This window comes from Pseudonaja textilis, chromosome 1 (genome assembly GCF_049901715.1).
Source record: "Pseudonaja textilis isolate UNSWEBS1 chromosome 1, rPseTex1.2, whole genome shotgun sequence".
NCBI classification, from domain to species: Eukaryota; Metazoa; Chordata; class Lepidosauria; order Squamata; family Elapidae; genus Pseudonaja; species Pseudonaja textilis.
The window spans coordinates 212,051,977-212,069,684 of record NC_141990.1 but is presented as its reverse complement, the minus strand read 5'-3'; the positions used below and the strand labels follow the sequence as shown (position 1 = coordinate 212,069,684).

General features: G+C 38.5%; 1 protein-coding gene across 1 annotated transcript in view; it reads right to left on the bottom strand.

Annotated features, from left to right (window-relative positions):
* The window catches only part of ITGB5 (integrin subunit beta 5), a 77,731-nt gene that overhangs the window by 36,771 nt on the left and 23,252 nt on the right, over positions 1-17,708 (bottom strand). The window contains exons 4-8 of the mRNA XM_026707946.2: positions 15,395-15,644; positions 8,530-8,698; positions 5,642-5,803; positions 3,322-3,417; positions 2,666-2,755 (exon numbers count right to left, since the gene is read on the bottom strand). Of these exons, the coding sequence (XP_026563731.1) occupies positions 2,666-2,755; positions 3,322-3,417; positions 5,642-5,803; positions 8,530-8,698; positions 15,395-15,644 (767 nt within the window). The remainder of the gene's footprint in view (positions 1-2,665; positions 2,756-3,321; positions 3,418-5,641; positions 5,804-8,529; positions 8,699-15,394; positions 15,645-17,708) is intronic.

Sequence of the window (17,708 nt, the reverse complement as noted above, 5' to 3'; positions counted from 1 at the left end):
GTTCCCTGCTTGACCCCGCTTCCCTGCCTGGCTTGGAACTTCCCAACACCATGGAATTATTCTGGGACATTGGCTTTTTAGATCTGAGAGCCATATTCTAATCCTATTGGACTGAAAATGTTACTCTCTTTATTGGTCAATTGTCAACTCATAAACATTTCTATGCCTGTTTTAGTAGTTGCCATAAAAAGGAGGGGAAAGCGAAAGTACATTCCAACTTTTATCTTTAAAAGATTGTAACTAAAATACCAGAGCTTTTGCCCACGAATATATTTAATTGGAGAACGTGAATAATAGCCAGCCTGTGAACGTGCTCAATTGGAGACTCTGGCTCCCCAGGGGGGAGGGGGAAACAGGGTCACATATAATTGTAAATTAGGTATGCCAGAGTTGGCTTCATACAGGGCAGTACCAGTATGTTGCCTCTAATGAATCCTTTGAAGTTTTTTGAAGCTTGGCTCGAGAATCATGATTTAATTAGAGTGATTGCTGGAATCCTGACATCATTTTCTACAATACATATATTGGTCTTATTGCTATTACTGCTGTTGCTCTATCAAGATGAGATAACTTTGGCTTCCCAAGCCATAGCAGCTGCAGAGATTTAGAAATTAATTGTATGAAAACTCAGTACTGCTATTCTGGCATTCATGAATGGAAAGGAAGTAATAAACTTTCTGGCATAACACTTATCTGTTTTAAAACAATATAGAGAAAGCATTCCAAAACAAGTCAAGCAATGAACAGGCAGTAAAAATTCAAACCTAACCATACAATCACCCCTGCTACTGTAGTAGGTTATTCCAATATATATTGAGGACTCTCATGTCATAAAATAGTACTCCTATCATCAAATTAAAAAAAAAGAATTCAAAGCATCATGACTATGATAGATACAATTAATGCAACAGGTACAAGCTATTATGACCACAAATGATATAATAGTGTTATTTGTCATCCCTGTTTTCTGATCTGAGCCCTTCCAAAATAAAGCATTCAAATAGTTGATTTAGCAGCACCACACAATGTTTGAGAACACACAAGGTTTGTATCTCTTACACAAGTGAAATGTTGGATGAAATCATAAAAACTTTGAATTATTGAATGAAGCGGGAATTGTTTTGTTGAATAGCAGAGAGATACGCTAATCTTTTCTTAGGAAAACTGAATGGGGGTGCAGCCAAGAATGAGCAGCTCCAAGTTAATGAAGAATGTGTGAAGTATGAAGAAACAAATGGTGTGTCCAGAGGAATTGCATACAAAATAGAGAGAATCAGTAGTAGCAGGAATTATAAGTGTTTTTTCCCCACCCATAGTCTCTCATTGTCTAGTTTCTTACCATCTGGATGACATTCTCAAATTCTTTAGTCTTTTTTCATTATTAGAACCTTAGCTGCTAATTCAAAAATTGTCATAATAATTGTTTCACACTAATTTCTACCTAGTTGAAAACTGCTGTTTGTGGTTATGATTGCCACCCAAACCAGTTTATGCAAAATTGGACTTTTAAAATAAATATAATTAAACTAATCTGGGAACCTTCCTGTAACTGTTGCATACACATATACTTAAAGGAAGGCAAAAACAGAGGTAACTTGTTTGGTACCTTTTAACAAGTTGAGAATGAAAAAGCCCAATTTGGTGCCAACAATTGCCTCACAGTATGTTGTTATGTATCATGGAAGTTTACTAAAAGCATAGATTGCTTTGTGATGTACATATGGTCATTACAGTCTTTGAATGAATACTACTAAAATTCTCATGTCTGTTTGTAACCTCTTTAGTTGGGCAAAATTGGGAGGTATATAGGTTCACAATTATTGAACTAAGGTAATTAACAAAAATGTCAAGCAATGAAAGCCATTTCAAAAGGTCTAGACCAGGGGTGTCAACCTTGGCAACTTCTGGGAGTTGAAGTCCACAAGTCTTAAAGTTGCCAAGGTTGGACACCCTTGGTCTAGACTGTGGACAATGATACAAAATGATACTAGAACACATTTAGTCAGTATTATAAGCAAGCACCAGGTAAAAAAATCAAAGAAAAAAGAGAGCTCAATTATTTATTTATCTCTAAATTCGTTAATATTTCACTTGGGATGTTTATGATTCTATATTTTAAATAATGTAAACATCTCACTTGGATCTTTGGGATCTGGGTAGCCATAAATGACTTTATATGCTAATAGTGGGCAACTATACAATCTGATATATCTCAAAACCTGTTTAATATTTCAACTGAGAATTTAAGAGAAAAGATACACAAGAGAAAATGTGTAAGAGGTTTCTAGAAAAATTTTGTTCAGAAAAAAAATCTGCCACTGGCTATATTCCAATACTAATGATTTGGTTACGATGAGAAAATACCATCAGGTTTGAAAGACTGAATTTTAAAATAGTAGCATATTAAAAGAATCCCTTCAAAAGTGTAATGGACAAAAACAAATAAAAGAAATATAACATACCCCATGCAGAAAGCTGATTAACTTCACTATCTCTCAAAACTATTACGTGATGTCACACTCATACACTCAAATTAATCCCACAAATCAAGTTTGAAAAAGAAATGCAAATGAAGAATATACAAATAGTAAAAAATGAAATATAATCTTGCTATGTATGCGTTACATTGACCATTCACAGTTGAATTGAAAAGTATGAAACTTACATTGTAGGCTTTGACTATAAGCTGGATGATATTTCGGGAATCTTGATACAAAATCTCTACTGTTGTTCCAGGAATTAGGGCCGTGAGATTCTTTTTAAAACAGAGCATACAAGAAAATTGAAATCTGAACCAAAAATACCCTCCAAGTGCTCAAACGTCCATTTTAATAGTTCTTTCAGTCTTTTTCATGTTGTGATAAGAATAATGGGTAATAAAAGGGAATAATGCCACTAAGAAATTACTTTGCAGACATTATCTTTCATGTAATATAATTAAGTAATAGATTGAGTTATACAGATACAGATTGAGTTATACAGAGTCCAGAAGGATTAAACACACAGCTATTTTTGGTACTATTGTGATCAATATTTGTCCATTTGCTTTAGAAAACTTAAGTTCTTTGAAGGAAAGCTTCAGCCTGAAATTAATTAAAGAATCAAACAGAAATGAAGGGGCTATACGAGCAGTTAAATTTCACCCAGTTAGTTCTGGTTGTAAAATCCAATCATAAACTATATTCTCAAATACTTTTTTAATTCAAAGCTGCCATTCCTCTCAAAAACTAGCCTTTTCACACTTTCAGAAAAAAAAATTCTGGCACCTTGACAAATGTAATCAAGATATTAATTTATCTTTTTTTTCCCCCTAGCATTTACCTTATACAGCATATAGTGGGTTTTGGTCACTGCAAAAATTACATGAATGTTGTTCTCAGCTAATTTTTCTCCAAGAAGTGCAAGTGAAGGATAATCCTAAAAGGGAAAAGGAAAGCAAAGTGATAATGTAAAATTATTTATTATGCAGTTTTTAGCCCACAAATCTGTAGATTATCTTTATTACATTGAACTGAATGAGATTTACTTATGAATAGACTTTAAAAGTCTTCCACTGTATGCGATTATTCATTTGCCAAATGCCTGAACTCAACTATGAATATGAACCAAAATATGTTCTCTTCTATCAGCAAAGGATCTATCATCATCTGTGAAATTATGGCACTTCATAGGACTGTTGGAATAGGTGACAAATACACTTCTATTTATTATCTGTCAAAGTAGACAGGTTATTTTATCTACATTAATTTGTGCTTACAATACTGGGCCAGTCACTCCATTTCAGCCCACCTCACCTCACAGGGTTGTTGTTGTGGAGAAAATAGGAGGAAGAAGGAGCATTAGATATGTTCACCACCTTGAATTGTTAATAATAATAATAATAATAATAATAATAATAATAATAATAATAATAATAATAATAATATCAGGGATATAAATAAACAAATGTACTGCAATATTGCAAGAGTTTGGCTGGAATATTTTGGAACAGACATTCCAAGCATTGTGGTGCTAAATGATGAAAGGGTTTATATACTGCAGTAACACCATACTTTGAACTGCATTTGGCAATGAACAGTGACATGGCAATAATGCCCAGCTGCAATCTTGCTGCCTATTTTTTTCTGAACTAAAATTCCCAAGCTAGATTTTCTTCTAAAAGCAGATTCGTATAGAATTGTAGCAACCTTATAGGAACCTATAAAACAAACATGGTATTCGGGCATAGATAATTAAAGCTAGGCCATCTTTATTCAGGTGGGGACATATAAACCCAAGTTGGTAGAAAGGTGTTCTACATTATGGAGGACAAAAGCATTTCAGTGTACATAAGAATGTATCTCTTTAGGGAGAAACCAACTGCTAAATAACTATCATTCTCTACACGCTAACATTTCTCTAGCAATTTTTCAGAGAAGTTTATTCGTATCTTTCTTTGGAAAGCAAACTTTGGAAAGCAAACTTAAGCTTTGCCTGCCATGCTCTCAGGCACCAGCTTTTCACTGCATTTCCAGGCTAGTATATTAATTCCGCAATGGTCAACCAAGATGTATATTTGTTTTGTTTACTGCATTTCCAGGCTAGTATATTAATTCCGCAATGGTCAACCAAGATGTATATTTGTTTTGTTTACTTGGGAAACAAAAGATGGTTCTGTTCAAGGGCTCCAGGCGGCTGTCATAGGACAACCACTCAGGAAAGCTTTTCAGCAGGGGAGGAGGGGCACACCACAGCCTCATAAGGCCAAATTACATAAGGCCACCACAGGCCAAAAAATAAGTTTGAGTTGGCATTTTGTTTGGCCTATAGAAAGAAGGCCACAGTTATGGAAAACAAAGCAGAGCTTCATTCTGGAAGCTGAAGCACTCTCTGTTGATGGTTCTTTTAGGTTAAGCATCAGGAGCTATTTTTTCCTTTGATATTATTATTATTACTAATTTTTCAATGAGAATATTTATATTGTCAGGACCTGAGATAACTGAGGCTGATATTAAGCTATGTGTAATTAAACCAGGTTAATTTAGAAATCAAAATCCCTCTCAGTCAAGCTTGATTTTGGGTAACTAGCCAGATCTACCCACATTGCTGGCTAGGGAATTTTGGGAATTAAAGTCCATGCATCCTAATGTTGCTGATATTGAAAAACGTTGGTCTAATTATAACCATGGATCTCCTAGTAAGTCTTTCATCCAAGCACTGCTGAGAGGCCTCAACTTCACTTAGCTTTTCTGAGATCAGTCAAGATTGGAAATGTGATTTTGCATCTAAAGCAGACATATTAACTTGCATTAATCATGAAATAATAAGCACAGTTCAGAGTGTCATAATATCCTTTCCAACATCCCTCCCCCAAAAAAAGTATTGCAGGAAATACAGGAATCCAGTATGCACCATGGATTTCTTTTACGTCCACAAGGACCGAAGAGTTTTTGTAAAATTAAAATATCAACGCAAGACAATTTTCTTACCCATTTTTTAAAGCACTTTTAGAGAGTATATAACTAGGTAGACAGAAACATATTTTGGGTCTTGAATATGTGTCCAAGGTCTGCAATGGACAAATACATACAGAAGTAAACTGCAACTCTGAAACATCTTAGTAGAAGGGGAAAAGAAAGAATATTCAGCTGTGCATTCTCACCAGCTGATTGGATGCTGTGTATTCGTTGGCCTCATTCAAGTGACACAGCCCATCATGTGGCTGCACCAAACCACCCAGCTTTCCATCCAGCGCAATGTGTGGGACATCATCAGTAGTGAAGACCAGCAAGTGCGAAGCCTCCTTCCGCCACCCAATCTCTTTCTGCATGAAAGTCAAGGTAAGAAACAGAAGTTCTATCACACTCGTTAAAAGCCTGTGCAGATAAGGAAATGTAAGTAGACAAACCCCTCCTCCTCCACAGCAAGAATAAAATAGGTTATTTTTCTGACCCACGCCCTTTTCCAACACATCAAACACAATGCAAAAGGAACAGACACCTTATAATGCTTTTACAAAATAATTAGCTGTGATAAGCACAAGCCTTGCCAAACTGTGCAAGACTTGCCAAATGATGAGACAAGAAATAATTTGCAAAATAAGAATCTTCAAATATAAACTCAGGATACTGGAATGTCCATGAGGCTGGAGCTTCAAAACGTCTTTGCCTTCTGCAAAGTACGTTCATTTCACAGCGGGCTTTTATCTTCTTGAAGGAGGGGCCATTACTTTGCAGCCTTACTCCCGAGTTGCCCATGCTGTTGTAACTACTCTTTCCTCCGAGCAATCCTGCACGCATGCTCACTTAGCACAGGCTCCTCAGGAACCTCATCACTGCTTCCATCCCCCACAGTCCACTCTCTAATGGTCCTGGCCCCTCATCTGAGTCCTCGGTCTCCTCAACCGTCCGCACCTGCTGCCGCCTAACCACAACAGTTATATACCCAAGTCTTTAAATTCTGCAACCAGAAAATCTACACTGAAATAAAAAGGGACAAAACAAGTAAATTCATTGGCGGAACATAATTTTGAAACACCTTTGAAAGGACCAATACCTCAATCTAATGATACCCAGCGTACCTTTGCTACAAAAGAGGTCAACTATATTCCAAGAATTCAATTCAGTGAAACCATGAATGGTCTTCTTCTTTTTCTTAGACCAGGGGGTCTCCCAACTTGGAAACTTTAAGACTTGTGGACTTCAGCTCCCAGAATTCCCCATCCCAGCATGAGGAATTCTGGGAGTTGAAGTCCACAAGTCTTAAAGCTGCCAAGTTTGGAGATCCCTGTCTTAGACATTATCAGAGCAGCATGCCCAATGTCTGCAGAGTGGGAATAATCCATGGTGAGATTTTTATCCTATATTAGCATAGCAGAGCAATTCTTTTTAACAGCCAAATGTCTCTTCTAAATAAATGTTCATCAAACAAAATGTCATCAATGGACTGAAACTGACAGAAAAAAAGTGGAGCATGGTACATAAGAATTAGCCAACAGTATTGTGTTGACACAGGATAGAGAATAATGCCTGTCCCAATGTTGTTAAATGACACCTCTCAGCACTTCATCTAAGATGGGAAGAAATAAAGAATGCTGGGAACTGTAGTTTAGCAATACTTGGTGAACCAAAGTTCCTACCCTGGAATAGAACAAAACAGTCTGAGATAACTACTGGCCAGCATTTTTCAAGGGGACTGTTGATTCAGAGACAAAATGTTTATTTTGAAGTTAATATGGGCTGAACATACGGGAAATAAATGCTCAGTCTATATTTTCATTGGCTACTTGCAAACTGAAACCGCGGTAGATGTTAAACTATTACGGATCCCACCCAGCTCTGGAACGAAAACCAAGTATTTTATAATCTACACTTGGCAATTTTCTGGTGTGCGATATAAATGTGAAGAGAGTATCAAAAAGAGACATGAAAAACATTATTAGTAGAAAATTCCAAAACAGAGTTTAGTCTTCAGTTTCTCCTAAAAAAATCATGCACTTTCCAAGAAAGTGATAGATAGATATTATCATTTGATTTCACAAGCAGCAGTTTAAACCTTAAGGGTCATTTTGCCAGCCAAGAAATCTCTGCCGAGACAGCTAACAAGAGACAACTGTTCCTGAGCATTTCAGAAGCAGACCGTTTCGGTCAGCGCAGAGGGTTTTAAAAAACAAGAAGGGACAGCAGGCAATAGAAACAAAAGCACAGTCAAAGGCATCCAACATTACAACAGGTCCCTCACAGTTAAGTCCTAATGCTACACAGCTCAGCAAAATGCAAAGGCAAAAAGAATGCACATTTTATCAAAACCCTTGTGTAAATTGCAACCACTGTTTGAAGAAAGAGGCACGAAGAGTAACTGGTACCCTGTGCATTTTGCTTTCCTTTCATTTATTCATTTGATTGAGTGATTGGTGTAGATGCACAACTCACATAAATGACTGTAGGCAGCATACAGTGAAATAGATAAAAACAACAGAATTCGTAATATGAGATAAAGAATTAAAAACGTAGGAGCAGAGCTTCATAAATGACATGGTCTGTATCACACTTCTGGTGCCCCAAGCCCCAATCCAAATTTTTAGGGCCTTACAAAAGGTCAATAGAGTTGGGTCTACCCTAATCCTAGATGGAATGATCTTCCATATGGTGGGTGATGTGGCAGAAAAATTCCTTCTCCTGGGCCCTGCCAGCCATCACTCCTTAGCTGACAGCACTTGGAGCATGTCCCTCCTGCAAGATGGGATGGGTAAAAACAAATGTATTTCAAATAGAGATAGATATTTATGTAGAAGGGAAACCAGCAACACAGAGGGAAAAAGATATTTCTTCATACCGTACAACCAAAATGACATGGAAAAGCAACTTAGTGCATCTATCCCTTACTAAGATGTACTTATACCGTAACACAAATATAATAAAAATTCTTGCACCAATTTCTAAAACAAAACCATATCCATGTATCATTTTCCATTGCTAATAGTGCTGGCAATCAGCATGCCATGCAAAATTGCGTTCAATTATTATTCCCACAGAGGCCTAAACTACTTACTTCGCACACCGCAGCTTGCAAGATTGCATCTAAGCCACCCTCTGGAGCATCTCTGTTGCGGGAAACCTTCTGTTTCTGAACTTCTTCATTGAATCTATCTATTTTATCCGTGAGGGATAAAAGATGGCGGAACCCAAAGGATGGGACACAATTTGGGAATAACTTATATCTAAAAAGGAAAGAAAGCATACACATTGTTTTTGATGTTAGTACAAAAACATCATCACATCTCATACATCCCTCATCAAAGCTGCTGAAAAACAGAAAAATTAAATACACAGCTCAAAAAAAATAAAGGGAACACTTAAACAACACAATGTAACTCCAAGTCAATCACACTTTTGTGAAATCAAACTGTCCTCTTAGGTAGCAACATTGATTGACAATCAATTTCACATGCTGTTGTGCAAATGGAATAGACAACAAGTGGAAAGCATAGGCAGTTAGCAAGACATCCCCAATAAAGGAGTAGTTCTGCAGGTGGTGACCACAGACCACTTCTCAGTTCCTATGCTTTCTGGCTGATGGTTTGGTCACTTTTGAATGCTGGCGGTGCTTTCACTCTAGTGGTAGCATGAGATGGAGTCTACAACCCACACAAGTGGCTCAGGTAGTACAGCTCATCCAGGATGGCACATCAATGTGAGCTGTGGCAAGAAGGTTTGCTGTGTCTTTCAGCGTAGTGTCTAGAGTATGGAGGCACTACCAGGAGACAGGCCAATACATCAGAAGACGTGGAGGAGGCTGTAGGAGGGCAACAACCCAGCATCAGGACTGCTACCTCTGCCTTTGTGCAAGGAGGGACAGGAGGAGCACTGCCAGAGCCCTACAAAATGACCTCCAGCGGGCCACAAATGTGCATGTGCCTGCTCAAGGGTCAGAAACAGACTCCATGAGGGTGGTATGAGGGCCTGACGTCCACAGGTGGGGGTTGTGCTTACAGCCCAGCACTGTGCAGGACGTTTGGCATTTGCCAGAGAACACCAAGATTGGCAAATTCGCCACTGGCACCCTGTGCTCTTCACAGATGAAAGCAGGTTCGCACTGAGCACATGTGACAGGCATGATAGGGTCTGGAGACGCCATGGAGAATGTTCTGCTGCCTGCAACATCCTCCAGCATGACCGGTTTGGCAGTGGGTCAGTAATGGTGCCGGGTGGCATTTCTTTAGGGGGTCGCACAGCCCTCTATGTGCTCGCCAGAGGCAGCCTGACTGCCATTAGGTACCAAGATGAGATCCTCAGACCCCTTGTGAGACCATATGCCGGTGCGGTTGGCCCTGGGTTCCTCCTAATGCAAGACAATGCTAGACCTCATATGGCTGGAGTGTGTCAGCAGTTCCTGCAAGATGAAGGCATTGATGCTATGGACTGGCCTGCCCATTCCCCAGACCTGAATCCAATTGAGCACATCTGGGACATCATGTCTCGCTCCATCCACCAACGCCACATTGCACCACAGACTGTCCAGGAGTTGGGAGATGCTTTAGTCCTGGTGTGGGAGGAGATCCCTCAGGAGACCATCCGCCACCTCATCAGGAGCATGCCCAGGCGTTGTAGGGAGGTCATACAGGCACGTGGAGGCCACACACATTACTGAGCCTCATTTTGACTTGTTTTAAGGACATTACATCAAAGTTGGATCAGTCTATAGTGTTTTTTTCCACTGTAATTTTGAGTGTAACTCCAAATCCAGACCTCCATGGGTTGCTAAATTTGATTTCCATTGATAAATTTTGTGTGATTTTGTTGACAGCACATTCAACTATGTAATGAACAAAGTATTCCATAAGAATATTTCATTCATTCAGATCTAGGATGTCTTATTTTTGTGTTCCCTTTATTTTTTTTTGAGCAGTGTATATCTTAGTCTTTTAAACAATACAGATTCTGACTCATGGGGAGCAGAATCATTTTGAGAATTTTTCAGCATTACGGATGGATGAGAACTTCAGTACATGAGGACGTTTCTAAAGATAAAATAACTCATGCAAAGAGAACCCCTAAAATGAAACAATATTCTCCAAAACTAAAAAAGCAATCAGACAGAGCTAGCAACACCTAGAAAAAAAGAAAGAAATTTTAACACCATTTTATGGCTAGACCGGTTACCCATTCCTACCAAAATAGTAATTTCACAAAAGAAAAGTTCCTCTATTTTGTTAATCTCAACTTCCTGCAGCTTTTTGCAGAAGTCTACTTTAGTTAGAGGCAGCTGCTGAGAATGAGAACACCGTCCTTTATTTTTAAAAGAACCACATTGTTCCTGTCACCATCAGAGGATGGAGCTGTGGTCATCCGATTGTGCATGTTCCCAAAAACCCTGCCTCACTTGTGGATATAGACGGATTCTGACAGAGTTCAGGGATGAAATATCTTAGATTATCCCAGCTGGCAAAGGAACTATATTAACAACAACAACAGATATTAAAAATCTAGCTTAGGAATTTAACAGTTTCTAATGCTATATGAGGAATACTGTGATTGACTATTGAATTAAATAATTACTCAGAACAAAAACTTCAACCTAAATAGGCCCAGAAGATTGATGCAGCATTTCAGTGAATAAAATTAAATGAACTTGTCTTTTGAAATCTTATATGAATTACTGTCCCCAGCCTCTACGCGAATGCAATATATCCAATGAAAGTAGCTTGCTTTTTATGTATGCTCACAAGGTATTTGCTAACAAGATTCCAACCTTCCTTCTTTGTGATGATCAGAATAATATAAATGTTGTGAACAGATTACAAGGTTCAGGATCATTAGCCAGATCATTACAGAAAGCAATGTTTGAATCATCTTCTTTTACATAAAGCTTTGCAATTTGAAATGCTGAGGTTTACTAATAGTAGTCTGAGTGAACCTAGTTTTCCATTTGGAAAACAAAACCAAAAAACAATGATGGTTTTAAAAAAATGCAAAATGAAAAAAATATTTTTTTGCATTAATCTTCCTTTCTCTTACAAGTAGGCACAGGAGTCCTCAGACATTCCAGAAGACTGTAATTCTGAATCTTAGCACAGAATCTGCATAAGAAAAGCTGGCAACTCTAAGCAATACAGAACCCATCTGAGTGCTGAACTAATAATATAATATGAAAGTGCTGATTCAGCCAGTTAAGCAAGATTTCACCATAAGGAAACAGTGACTTGCTTTTCAAAGCATGCCAGACGCCAGTCCCCACCCACCCAAGCATATAGAAAACATCAGTCACATCAGTCTTTTAAAACATTTGCTCGAGCATTACCTTCTCATGATGCATTGTAGGAGATAACACAAAACATTGATTTTTTTTCTTCCAGCTAATCTAACCCGGGGATGTAAAATTCGATTTCATTGAATCAGGGTTGCACCAGGGTTGTGTCTGACCTTGGGGGGAGGCATGGCCAGCTCGACATCTCTCGTGTCGGGGTCACCTGTGGTGGCCAAGTGCTAAGGTAAGACTTCCCTCAGACCCGCCCGCACTCTCGTTATAATCTCCTTCCTTCGCTCCCTCCCTCCCTTCTTTTTCCTTCCTTCTTCATTCTCCTTTCTTCTTCCTTTCCCTCTTTTTCCTTCCTTTTCCTTCCTTGCTTTCTTCCCATCTTCCTTTCTTTGTCTTTGCCTTTCCTCTTTCCCTTTCTCCTTTCCTGTCCATTCTTGAATGCTCAAATGCAAAGGGGAAAACATTTCTTCTTTTGTTTTGTTTTTAGTTTGCTTTGCTAGCCCTCTGCCAATGAAACGGAGCTTGGGGGGTCCACACGCAGCTCCCCGAGATCCATTTTCACTGACAGAGGGCTGCAGGAGGCCATCACAGCCAAAACGGAGCCCTGAGGACTGTGTGTGCCTTTCCCGAGCTTTGCATTCACTGGCAGCGGCTATTTCCAAGGTGGCCCCATGGGCCAGATCTAAGTACCCCACAGGCCGTATTCGGCCTGCAGGCCATGAGTTTGACACTGATTTAACCCAAGACATTTAAAGCTCCGGATAAAGCAAGAAATCTTTCTTTGCACCTATCAAAAACAGAGGTAGAAAGTGATACATGAAATCATGGAAGTCATTTCAGAAAAAAGAGACAGAATACTTCCCAGGCAACTAAACACTAGAACAAGGAGGAGTAATTTCCTCCTGTTTCACCACGCTCAATACCTGTTACTTAAGGCAAGGGTCATCCATGGGTAGGGCCAGTCATAGCCTTGAATTATGACAGAGGGCTCCAGTCAAAACACCAGGATTAATTGTGATCTCCTACAGGCTGCTAAGGGTGCTATTGTTATTGAAGTACTTACCTTTTCACCAAAACACAATGTTCAAAGAAATACATTGCATGTTGTTTTGATGAATCCGTGGCTTTCTGACTTTTCTTTTTTTTAAAGAGCTGGCTAGCCACTGTAGAAACAGATCCCAGGTAGGCTTTTCTTGAACTTTCAATTTGCAAACTAAAGTATTAGGTTGTTCCATCTGGCACAGGAGGAGAGAGTATCGTAAGACAGTGTTTCTCAACCTTGGCAACATGGGAGATGTGTGGACTTCAACTCCCAGAATTCCCCACCCAGTTGGCTGGGGAATTCTGGGATTTGAAGTCCATACATCTTCAAGTTGCCAAGGTTGAGAAACATTGTCATAAGGGAAGGTTAGAATCTGGGAGATACATACTGTAGTTTCACATGTTTTCTATTTATTATTTTGGTGTTGTCAATTCTGTTTATTGGGTGGAATTGTTATTTGACTTTTTGTTTTATATGAATCTTGATTGCTAGCTGCTCAAAACTTTTGAGAATGAACTACAAAGAAAGTAAGCAAATACATAAATATTAAAATGCAAAGGTTTTTAATCTCAGAGCAGATCATCTTAGAAATTTCTTTCAGCCCCTAAAATTCTATGGTGTTCTGCTACTGTTTCAGATTATTTTAGATTTGACAGAAGATTCCCTAAGAGCGAGGAAAACAAACAGGCATACTGTATTGCTCTTCAATGATGCTGACTCAAAGAAATGGCATCATCTGGTTTCCCCTATAGCTGTGTGCATCAGAGTTCAAAGAGGATGAGCAGTACTTAATAACTACTGATTTGAGTGACACAAAGCAATCTTCCGTGCGAAAAGCTTTATTTCTAGAGCCAAGTATTCATTTGTTGCCCATTTAATGTCAGCAATGAGGCAGTGTCCCTTATGCCCAACCTTATTTAAAAGTGGATAAAACCTCTTTGTTATAAATAGTAAGAGTCCCTGGCAAGCGAATGCTTCAAAAATGCAGCAGAACTGATTCATGGGCCTACAACTAATGTTGAAGTCTTAAACATGCTTTCTTAAGTATAAATCCTTTCGAATATACTAAGCTTACATTGCAGGACTGGGAAATTATTTCTTAACTGGCTGCAGATTCTGAAAGCAACTATTTCCTGCCGATGATATAATGAATCTTTAAAGAGACATATAATGAATCTTTAAAGAGAGAGAGAGCGACAATTTTAAAGATTACATTAAAAAGACATACAGACATCTTAGTGAACCATTTCTCAGTTTAAGTTGATGAATTCAGGGTTATTTTTCTTTTTCCTCTCAAACATTTCCTTCTTCAGAACCAACACTGCTGTAGAAATTCAGTTTTGAATGTGAAGTAGATAAATGATAGGTTTGCAAAATAAATGAATAGACATTAAGTAATTAACAGCAAAAGTAAGGTCTTGCGGACATAACTATAAGAAGGTATCCTTCCACCAATGGGTTTGGCCAATGTCTTCATCGAAGACAATAATGGAGTACATTAAGGTACTGGTAGAGACATGGGGCATAATTCTGTTATACAAAAGCAAGATGAGTGACAGCAGTTTGGAGGATGTGACCAATTTTGCATGTCCTTATAGTAATCTTCCTTTAATATCAACAGCTTTGCCTGTTGTCCCATTAATATTAGAATACTAGAGTTCACGGATCAAAGGACCTAAGAGATATGTGACATAGTCTTCAACTTACAACCAAAATTGAATTCAAAATTTCCATTGCTAAACAAGACAGTTGTTCAGTAAGTTTTGCCCCATTTTATGACCTTTCATAATCACTGCAGTTGTTAAGTTAGTAACACAGTTGTTAAGTTAGTAACACAGTTGTTAAGTGAATCTGGCTTCTCCATTGACTTTGTCAGCAAGTTGCAAAATGTGATCACATGACCCCAGGATACTGCAACTGTCATAAATACATATCAATTGCTAAACATCTGGATTGTGATCATGTGACCATAGGAATGCTGCAATGGTAATACATGTGAAAAATGATCATAAGTCACTTTTTTCAGTGCGGTTGTACCTTTGAATGATTGTAAGTCAAGTATCTATATATTTTTTTTAAAAAACCACATGATTTCCAAAAAAGATTTGTTCCATAATTAGAAATCAATTCATATAGAAATTGAGATTCAAATAGAATCTACTCATGCAGAATTCATACAGAAATATAGATTCCTGTTAGTATCCCATATAGTTTTTAAGAGTTATTTTCTCTTCCAGGTTTCAAGCAAATGATCTCATTAGAAATATTTAACTGGCCAGGTTCCAAAGATCCATCCTTTCCCTCCACATTGATCTATATAAGAGCACAGCAAAATAACATTTTTAAGAACACTATGGATCTGATTTCCACTCCCCAACATTTGTTTACATTAATGTAATTTTAAAAAGTGAGCTCAGTCCAGGAAAGAAAAAAAATATTAATGCCAATATCAATATTCTGAATGGAAAAAAACCCTAGAATTACCACAAATATTTATGTGTTATGCTTACTTGGAAACAATTTTGAATACCGATGAACAAAGCTGACCAGCTGTTGCTCAATGTGATACATATATTTGGCATTTCTTGTGAAAACAACCCCAAGGCTGTTGCTTACCCAGTGCAGGGGTTATTCTGGTATCTTGGAGCTGTGTAGGAGAAGGGAGAAATGTTCTTGTCTACAAAAGACCCAAAACCAAGCCGGAAATTGCTGGTGAGCTTTCCCATTTCTTCAGCTAGCTTAGTTCCCAAGTTCCGAATGGTGTCCAGATCATCTTTCATGGAGAGGGAAAGATCCATCAGATAGTACAGATCTACGGGATAATCCTCTACCTGTCGAACCTGCACGTGGAAAGAGGCTGGGTCACCTGTGGAGGCAGCAGATCATTGGCAAGTTAATAAGCAAAAGGAACAGGTTTTATTTGGGACTCGGTTTGGGCGCAGCCCCTAAAACATCCTCTTAGCCTCCCCATGGCCAGAAATAGCCACAGTGCCCTGGCTAAAATATGAACACTTCTGCACAAAGTTTCCTGTTGCAGCAGGCACATGGCTAAAATCTCGACCACATTCTTTCTTTTATATGAATCTCATGTAAGTCATTCCTCCAGTTAAGGCTGCCAAAAGGGCAACTTTCAAATGGTGGGAAAATCAGAATAAAGAATGAAAGCAGAAGACATTCCTCATGCATTGTTGCTGAAAACTTCTACAGCTGTGCTGTGGTAGACCTGGGCAGAAATTCTTTATCTAAGGTTCACACAGATAAGGAAGCGGTGACAATCCTCTGGAATGATAGCATGTTAAAATGCAGCCAGTCTCCTACACATTTATATGCAGGGAGCACCAACCTCTGGGGGAAGATGTTCACAGAGAAGCCTCTACTCCTTTGTTATCACTGATTGAATAAAGATACACAAAAGGCCTCTTTCTGACAAATATTCAGACTCTCTGTATGGAGGCTGAGGGCAGAGATTATATATAAATACATTAGGGCTGCTCCAACTGATGTGTGTGTTATGGACCAGTAAGGGGAATAACTGAGGATATCTGAAGTCTGCTTTGCAATGGCCTCGTCCAAAGGTTCAAACCGGTGGATGGGGGATTATATCAACATAACAATATGTATTAGTCATGTTAAAGACCATACTTGAGTAAAACTTTAATGCAACGATACAGCCTGGGATTTAAGACAGCAGACAACTCCCTAAGACGTGAATTTTGCTGCTGAATTGCAATTTTTAATATAATCAAACGAAAAAAATTACAGAGACACTGACCACTAAACTTACTTTAAAACTGAATTCATATCCATCCCTGATAATATTTTCTATCCCAGGATGCCACTGAAAGGCCAAAACTACCCCTTGCCCCAAAGAAGACTATGAACTCCTCCTAAATCAAAAGCATTTTCAAAAGCAAACAATTCCCATCCACACCCACAGCCTAATTAATCATCTATTTCAGGGGTGGGAGTGTTATTCAGAACAGTAAGGAGTAAGTCAACATCCTTACACTGTAATGCATATTCTGCTGGCTTTGTAAGATATGACTTATATTAAGAGCTGTTTCTTAACGGGAACTTGGCCTGGAAACCTCAGTTCCATCCTATTGCAGCTTGTATTATAAAGCCCAGGAATAAAGATGTAACAGTAAAAAATAATTTTGTCTAAGTAACAGCTGCACAACCAAGCATATAACTCTGAGATTATGGTGTTTACAACTGTAATCCTCCTTCTGTTCAGAAACCAGGACAAAGAGCTTTCATGTATATGGGGTGACAATTTTTCAGAATTTTCCATTGATAAATAGTTATGGAGTTTCAAGGCCCTCCCAGACAAAACAAAATAAAACAAACAAAACAGGAAAAGCAATTCCATAACTAAAGCCATCTCTGATAGCTCTAGCAGAACTGTTCTCTCCTTAAAGTATGCAAAGCTTTTGTAAATAAGATTCAAAATGACGGAAATATTTCAGTTATACCATGCACAGTTAAGACAGCAGGATACAAAGTGTTTCTTCCATGCATACATATTTCCAGTTAATGATGACCACTGGAAGAAAGGTGAGGATGGGAGAGAAAGAGAAAAAGACCATAAAATGTTTAATTTTAAAATAATGGTTGAATTGTTAGTCCAGTAACCAGGGCCAACTAGGGTTCTACAGACAGGGTTTGAAAGGGAAGGAGAAAACAGAAGGAATGGGACTAAAGAAAAGATATGGGTGAAGCATTCATAGAAGGAACGGATAAAGAAGGTCAAGGAAAGGAAGGAGAGAACAGCAAAGAAGAAGGTTATAGGGTCAGGGGAAATAGGGGTTACTTTAGGGTTGAAGTGATGTTTCCTTGTGAATGCACTTAGTTTCCATAAGCCAGTGCAAGGTTTGATCACGGTTTCTCATTAGCCCAAGCAGCAAATTAGTCACTGCAAGATTTAGGT